We start from the raw sequence: 8,537 nt of genomic DNA on the forward strand, positions 1-8,537 counted from the left end.
GGACGCGCCGTCGGATCGGATGCGACCGTAGCACTAGCCGTTCTGGCCGCGCAAGCGCATGATGATGCGGCGCTCAAGTTGCTAGATATCGCGCCATCGCTTGCAGCGCCGTACACAGCTCATAGATCTTGCATCTCGGAGGCGATTCCGCGGCCGACGTGCGAGAGAGGCCGTCGAGAAATTGGCCAGAGCTCCGCCCAAGGGTCGACTCGGTGGCTCGTCACGCATCGATAGGCTGCGCCATACCTACAGCGGCGTCGTGTGAGCGGCTCGGCCTGAGGCCTGCGCACGGCTTGCCACGTACCACGTATCTGTGCTGTTGGCGATGACGGGTTTGAAAACTGCGGCAAGAACACTGGTGATTGGCTCGAAAGTGAGATCCTTCCCCCTCTGATTGGCTGAAACGCTTTGGCTTGGCGTTGACAAAAATGAGGAAGGCCGACGAGGAACGCTGCATTGTGACCGGCGATACCTCATCGCTCGGTCTGTAAGCGTGTGCTTACAGACTGTTGATAAAGTCTCCTCGAGCACAATGCAGCAGCGTCAGTGGTGCGCGAGTAGCCTCGACGTCGTCTTTCTGGAGTCTGTTGTCGTTGTTATTGGCGTTCGCCATTTACAACCATTAATAACCATATTTGGGTAACCACAGGCCCGCCGCGCCGGCGGATCGACCAAGATGAAATTTGAAAACGAAATCGCCCATACTTGCCAGAGTGCTAGACAACACTTTGAGGAGTTTAAAATGCTATGTAATGTCGCCGTGCGACCTCTGTAGCGAGAGCAAATGACAGCGGCCAACACTAGTTCGATATAGTGTGTTTTTTCGCTATACTGAAATACTGTTCGGGATACATGGCCTCATCACGCAGCGATATCGCGCGCACTTTGCCTCCCTCGGCCACATGCAACACGCTCCCTAACACGAACAAAAAGAGACGGCGCCTTCGGTTTCCACGACTTCGATGCATTTTCCACCGAAATTACATGTCGTATTCCGTGAAAACCGACGCTCGGCAGTTCGAGTTTGGTGTGAGTGCCCAAGCAACGACGGCGCTAAAAAAACTGGTCGCACACCGGGTCAAGACCCATCGCCAACTGTGGCAGCCAGTCTTACGGTCCTTGGAGCTTCGGAACCCCGCGATGTCACGTGAAGTATATGAGCAATTCTGCCGGCACCTCGAAAAATGGAAAATGGATTTGCGCGTGATTGCGCTACGTGCTGCGTCGGAAACGACATGTACGTCGTTCATATAGTGTGTGGTATGTATTCACGGCCGCTACGTGGCGCTGGCGCGTCTGTGGGCTGCTACTCGTCGTTGTGCTGAATAGTGGTCACACTATTTAAGACGAGGTCATATCAGAGTCATGTGATTGGCTATAAAGAATCAAAAATTGAGCCAATAAAACATCCATGCCAGATCGAGTTCTAAACCGATCCGCAAGCACAAGAAGTGGTGTCGACGCGCGCGATCATCGGGAAGGTCCAGCGCGACGGGCGGCTGCACGAAGAGGCAGAGCGCGCTGCCTTCCTCGAGAAGCGCAAGCGGACCTCGACATGAGGCCCTCAAGAAGACCAATCCGACGCTATCGACCTCTTTCCGCCCGATGAGACCGCGCCGCCGCCAATCGCCAGCCGCAAGAAGTACCCAGACGAAGGCATCGTGCTCGGTCGCGCGCTGAGCCCGGCCTACTGCACTGCCAGAGTAGGTCATTGACGACCTTGTCGTCGTGCTCGGACTCTCGGTGCTCATGCTGCGCTCGTCCCCGGTTTCGCCCTTGTCGATATCGTTTTTACGCGACTGATCGTTCGCGCGGAAATAGGATATTCTCCGAGTGCCACGTCATAGTAATCGATAGTTACTATCATACCATTGCCATCACACACGTCTTACACATGACATCAATTCACCGCGCGTGCGGCAGAAGTGACGCCGAGCATAGTGACCTCTAACCTCTCGTTCCAATTGACCAGCAGCATGCGATGGCTCGAGACGCAGTAATTCCATGAAAATGAAGCACATAACTATTCCAGTGGAAGGAGAGATCGCGCGACTACAAGTGTAGAAGGCAACGACGTGCGAATGCGGCAGCCTGTTTTCAGCGCTTTCTTGGGCGATATTCTATCTACTACGACAAGTATCAAGGGATACGGCATTTTTGGCGACCAACAAGAGGCACATAGTCGCGTTGCCACCATCTAGTATATCTAGCTCGAACTGAGGAGCGGGAGAGCGCGGGCCAGGTGGTGCGCCGACGGATGCAACGTCATCGCCGCTTGGATGTCGCTGCGCCGGATGACCAGCATCCTCCACGTCTTGATGTCGAAGACGTAGTAGTCGCCTTGAAAGGTGCAGACAAGAAGGCCCGTCAAGGCGGCAGACGCAAAGTCCAGGTAGTAGACGCGGTCGTAGACCCAGCCTCTTCTTTCAAAGAGGTACTTGGCGCTGCACGACACCAAGCACGAGTCGCGCTCGTTCAGCGGTGGCAGCACATGCCACGCTCGATCCAGCACGTACATCAAGATGGACCCGCCGACCGCGATCCCCACGAGGAGTTGGAATCGGTCGACCGACCCGATCGCGACGACGCCGCTGTGGCACACCATCTCAAAGTCCATTTCCACAATTTCGCACGACCGCTGAATCGTTGCACTGTGCGAGACTGGGCTCGTAAAGCTCAAGCCAACCGCAACGAGCCACGCAGTCGTCGCTGTCTTGGCCGTGTAGCTGGCACTGTACTGGCGCGTCCACGCCATGCATACGTCGTCAAAGATGTAGACGAGCCAGCCGAGCTCGCTCGCTGCGAGGATCTTGATGACGTAGTTGGCCACCGACGACACGTCCTCTCGCGACGCAATCATTTGCGTCGTGATCCCATTTTTGTGGAGCTGGAGCGTGGCCGTGCTGAGAATACAGAGCGCTGTGACACTCCGAACCAAGAGCAGCGGACGTCCAATCCACGTCAAGCCACCGACGCGGTTGACTTCAAAGAGGTTGTAGCCCTCGCTCGTGCAGCCATTCGCTAGCGTGTAGAAACCCGCGACCAAGGCGATCGCGGCCAAAACGAACGAGACGTACTGGCAGAGACCTCGGAGGTACGTGGCGACGTTGAGGGGCATCTCGATACTGCTGGCGGCAAAGCGGGACATGGGCGACTGTGTAGAAAGCATCGCCACCGAATGAACATCCCCATGCGCTACGATAGCTTCCCGAGTGCCCACGACCCAATCATACGCGAGTGCGTAGCTCGTATACATCATCGTTGCATCTGACGGGTCGAACAGCACTTGGTGGAAGAGCTCGATGCGGTTGGTGAGCACGTGCCGAGCGTACTGCATGATACCGACCGAGGTCGCGATCACATCCGCTTCGACAAATGTCGCTCGCGATCGATAGGCTTGCAGGGAGCTCGTGGGAAAGTAGGTCGAGACAAAATTAGAGACACTGGCGAGAAAGGCGAGGCATTGGGCTGGCGCAATGACCTCGGCGGCACAGGCGAGAGGAATCAAGTTTGTTGGGTCGAGCGCGATACCCGAGGCAACGACGCTAAAGACGGCTTGCATTTGATTCACAAAGACCCATTCGTTGAAGCTCGTGTAGCACATGGTATCGACGCCCGTAAACAGCGACAAGCCAATGGAAAAGTTAAAGTTGGAGGGAATTTGGCCGCAAAAGAGACTGCCACCGGCGCAGAGGTACGTGCTTCGATCCAAAACACGCGGTACGGGACTCATCGAGTACATGAGCACGAGGCTGGCGTAGTCGTCTTGCATGGCATTGGATTTGCTGCTGGACAGGAGTGTCGAGAGTTCGCTCCTGATGTCGCGCTGCAACTGGGCGAGCGAGGCTGGAAACGACACGTGGTAGAGGTCGACGGCGCCAAACGGCCCCAGACGATGGTGAAACTCGCTGAGAACGTCGTCGAGCGGCGCTTGCAAGGTGATGTTTCGGGTCAAAATCGACGCGAGCGAGGCATTGGCAAAGGCAAAGTGGGGACTTTGCCGCAAGAGCGACTTGCCAGCGATCCCCGACCCATTGGTTGATATCGCCCAGAGGTCACTCGCAAACGTCCAGTACGTCTTCCACGACGTCGACATGGGAATGTGGTACGAGCCATTGTTGGATTGCAGCGTCATGTCATATCTCAAACCAAAAGCATTCTCAATGGAGAACACATCGCGGAGACCGAGCGCCTTGAAGTTTTGCCACTGCGTCGTGTAGGTCAAGAGACCCATCGAGTGCCAAAAGTTGGCTTCACCGACCACCGAGAGGCGGTCGAGAGTAGTGAGTGAGGTGAGCCAGGCAGCTCCGTTGGGCTTGAGCGAGGGTACATCTCTCGCGACTCCAATCTCAAACGACGTGCCCCAGCACGACTCGAACGTGGGCCAGTCGACATTTCGAAGAATCGACTCCAAGTAGACGGCGCCGTTGGTGCGGTACTGGGCGTTGCACCGATTTTGGCGGGCGAGAGAGTTGGCCATCTCAATGTGTCGATCCAAGTCGAGCCAGCAGTAGCTGGTTGCGATCCACGGCGCTTGACACGCGTCCATGGTGCGAAGCCCTTGGATCATCATGGGAAGATCGCTACCCGACTCGTACTGGATGCGGCGCGCGTAGACGCGGGCGTACGAGATCAATGTGTTGGGTGTCGCGTAGTCAGTCAAGTCGGCAAACGCTGGAACGTCCAGCCGCGTCGCTGCCTGCGTTGCGTTGAGCATGAGGCAACGGTTGAACCAATTGGCGAGAAAGCTCTGAGTGCCAGTGGCATTGTACGTTGACCACCAGAGATCATTCGCTAAATTCACAGTGGAGAGTTCCAGGTACGAGAGGCTGCCGACAACACTCGCAGCGAGGTAGAGCAGACCACTCCACACCTTGAGCTTCGCAACGCCTGAGCTCGCGACAGCAACCACACCTGGCGTTGTAGGTGTCAGATTGGCCAGTGGCTTGGACGGAGATATCGGTCCCGCGTCGTTGTAAAAGAACAGCCACAGCTTTGTATCAAAGATGCACCGAGCGGACTTGAAGCGGAAGCGCAGAACGCCGCTCATGGCCGCAATTGACGCGTCCAGCTTCCACATGTTGGTTTCCTTGGGTGCCAAGAAGGCCTCGGCGCCAGCAGAAACCAGGCGGGCAAGGGGCGACTGCCGCGATGTGTCCCTACCACTCGGCGGCTGCCGACACCGAGAGGCCCCAACAACACTGTACGAGAGCACGAGAGCAATGCCATTGATACCCAGAATGCGCCAGGCGTGGGCCATTGACCCGAGGTCGACAGAGCCACTGGTGCACGTCACGATAGCTCCCATGTCCACACGGGTGCAGACGCGATCAATTGCCGCAGTCGCTCGAAGCGGGTGGAAGATCTCGAGTAACATGAGGCTCAGCCACACCAACGCGCCACTGAGCGGCGCCGCCCATTGAGCGTACTCGTGGGCAACGACCAGCAAAATGTCGTTGAGGACGTACGTCACCCACGTGGCTTCGCTCGCGAGAATTCCAACGTGCATCAACGGACGCGGTGCAAAGCGGAAGCGGGCTATGCCATCGGTATTGAGGAAATCCAGCGGCGCCGTGCTCAGCATGGTGATGGCGGCAGCCGCGCGGAGCAGCAGCAGCGGACGACCGACCCAGACAGGTCCCGCCACGTGATTGTACAGAAGCAAGTGAAGGCCGTCGGCATCTCGAGCGGGCTCGAGGAGAGCGTACGCTGCCGTGATACACGCCACGCTCACAAGGGCGGCAGACGTTAGAATCGCGACAAAGTAGAGGTAGTTGCACGTGCTTTTGGGCACTTCGATGGCTTTGGCGCGAAACGGAGTCGGCTCGATGCGCTCCGACATCAAATTGAAGGTCGCGACGTCGCCTTGGAACGAGACAACCTCCCGGTACCCGTTGACCCACTCGTGAAGCGCCACGTAGCCCATGAGCGACCACGCGTCATCGCCCACCAACGGCTGGCGCAAGACAGTTTCAGCCCCGCCCGGCGTCATTGCAAACTGCACAATCTCAACGTTAAGTCGTTGGATGGCATTTGCGGCGGCTTGCACCATCGGCGTCAAGAGGCTCTTGAGTGTCGTGTTGCGTAGCAGCGAAGTCGAGATGTCTTCAAGTGCCAACACAAGCGAGTCGCAGGAGGCTATTGTCGCAGCGCTGCAAGGTGTGCAGCTCGGCATCAGCGATTTCTCCAGCAGCTTCATGCTCGTCGACGCAAACAAAGCAGGCAATGGCTGCACGAGCAGTCGACTCGGTACTTGACTGCCGCACGTATCGTCAAACGAAAATGACGGCTGCACAAAGGCCGCGCCAGAGCCAAAGAGGCAGAAAGGACTGCCGCCAAAGAAGGTGTAGTTCCGAAATGTTGTCTGCCACGACAGTGGAACCGGGTCCAGCACCACCGTTGGCAACGCCGCGAAGAGGCTCAAAAGCAATTTGTCAGCTTGGAGCGCCAGCGTCACGGCCGCATCGTACGTAGCATAGGCGGCCACGAGCTCTATCGGGGGTGCCAGGAGCACCATGTCTATGGCCTGCAACGGCCCAACCTGGTTGTGGACCAGGATGCTGGCGGGCGTGAACGGGTACAGCCCGACGAGCGTCTCGATGGTGGCATCGCCCATATAGTTGACGGCGCTGCGCACGAGGCTGCCGTTGACGACGGCGGTGGCCCAGAGATCGTCGTAGAACGCCCAGTTGAGCACGAACGTGGTCCACTTGGAGCTCCGCTCGCCAAACGACACGGATTGGATCGTCAGGTCTTGACGCCACCCGAGCATGTTGACCACCGAGATGGACTCTTGCACGCCAAACTGGTAGTCGTTGCTCCACTGCAGCTGGAAGCGCGAAATCTGGTGCGAATTCCAGTACGCTTCTTCGAGAGCGAGAGTCTCGTATGCGTTCGGAAGACTGCGGTACCACTCGCGGCCTTCGGGCGTTGTCACAATCGCGTCAGAAACCCCAAACTCAAAGCTAGCGCCGTAGATCGCGTACCAGGCGTCCCAGTTGACGTTGCGGAGGTACGCCTCAAGGTACACGGCGCCATTGTCGGCCATCGTGGATGCACATCGCGCTTGACGCGCTGCCGTGTGGGCGACGGCCCAGCGCTTTTCAAAGTCGGCCCAGCAAAAGAGTGTCATGAGGTTGAAGACGTAGCCCGGATCCAGGAGCTGAAACCCAGTAATCGCATCGGCCACCGACGTGTACTCGACCAGCGAGCGCACACGGGAATACGTGGGTTTTGAAAACGCAGTCGTCGATGGCAGACCGTACGTCTTGAGAATGGCTTGGCTCGGGTCGTAGAGATCAATCTCCGAGGCGTTGGTGACGCTGAGGTGGCGGTTGAAGACGTCGATGAGGTACGTCTGGGCCGACGTCGGGTCAAAGTTGGGCCAGAAGAGGTCATTTGCAAGACCCGGACCGATGATATCGAGGAAATAGAGGCTCGCGCCCATGGAAGCGCCGAGATACGTGAGGCCAAGCACGCGCTTGATCGACGTCGGTATTAGTCTCTGAACGCCGTCGTCGCTTTGGAGGATGTGGAGGGTATGGAGTGGCGGGAGATGCATCTTCGTCGTCCAAGACCGTCGTTTCCAGAGGGTAAAGGACTGGATCGCGAAACGCCCGACGATTGCATGACGTCGGTGCTGCGAGAGACGGCGGCGCACGCGGCCAAGGCCAAGAAGCCGCTCTCGGACCTCAACCAGATCCGCCAAGCGGTGCAGTCCCCTCCATCGATTCTTCCTTTCCGATTCGAGTAGATCAAGGGGCTGCAAAAGGACGCGGCCGAGCAGCTCCAGCTCGAGATGGAGTCGCAAGCGACCTTTGCGTACTTGAGCTCCCAGCTGCACGCGCTCAAGCAGGCCTTTGAGACGCTCTCGGACGTGCTTCTCGCCGAGGCAACCAATCCATTTGCATCCCAACGCAGCTATCGATCCTCGTAGGTTGACGGCGTGCGCAAGAACACGAGCAAGCGCCTCGAGCAGCTCGAGAACCAAGTCGACAAGCAAAAGGAGCTCACACTCGCGGCCCAGCGCGAGCTCGAGCAGGCCAAGCGTGCGTGGGACGTCTGGAGCTTGAAAGAGCGGTGTGCCATTTCGAAGAGCGTATATAGATAGATATGCACAATGGACTAGGGACTGGGCCAAGGACAACGAGATTCTAAAGGCGAGCCACAGCCACAACATTGAGTGGATGCAAGCGCTTCAGCGCGACGTCATGGAGACAAAGGACCGCGTGCACGAGCTCCGACACGACCACGCGACGCGAGCCAAGCGTTCTCACTTATCTATTATTAAGATTGAGGTTGAGATCGAGGATCCGTAGACATGGCCGACGAAGCCTCGGACCTGCGGATTCTGTGGCAAAAGCAGGTCGAGAGTCTCCAGGCGCAGCTCGCGGGCTTTGAAGCGTCCGCCGCAACGCACGCTCGCGAGACCAAAATCCACGCGCAGCAGCGACTCGACGACCTGGCCATGATGGAGCAGGCGGTCGCGACCCTCTCAGGCCACCACACACGCCTCGCACACACCCTCGACGAGGGTT

General features: G+C 57.7%; 2 protein-coding genes across 2 annotated transcripts; one reads left to right on the forward strand and one right to left on the reverse strand.

The window, feature by feature from the left end:
• Positions 1-2,206: 2,206 nt before the first annotated feature.
• On the reverse strand, positions 2,207-4,717 carry SPRG_22344 (hypothetical protein; the record flags this gene model as incomplete). Its single annotated transcript, XM_012353990.1, has 2 exons — positions 2,207-3,195; positions 3,343-4,717. 2 exons carry the CDS (start codon positions 4,715-4,717, stop codon positions 2,207-2,209), a joined length of 2,364 nt encoding a protein of 787 aa, XP_012209380.1.
• A 2,910-nt stretch (positions 4,718-7,627) lies between these two features.
• SPRG_14820 (hypothetical protein) lies at positions 7,628-8,471 on the forward strand (the record flags this gene model as incomplete). The annotated part of the gene is made up of 6 exons (XM_012353962.1): positions 7,628-7,711; positions 7,754-7,891; positions 7,937-8,079; positions 8,129-8,268; positions 8,319-8,403; positions 8,447-8,471. The coding sequence occupies 6 exons, from the start codon at positions 7,628-7,630 to the stop codon at positions 8,469-8,471; spliced, it is 615 nt and encodes a 204-aa protein (XP_012209352.1).
• Positions 8,472-8,537: the final 66 nt, after the last annotated feature.

The sequence above is a fragment of the Saprolegnia parasitica genome (genome assembly GCF_000151545.1).
Source record: "Saprolegnia parasitica CBS 223.65 unplaced genomic scaffold supercont2.141, whole genome shotgun sequence".
Classification (NCBI taxonomy): Eukaryota; Oomycota; class Saprolegniomycetes; order Saprolegniales; family Saprolegniaceae; genus Saprolegnia; species Saprolegnia parasitica.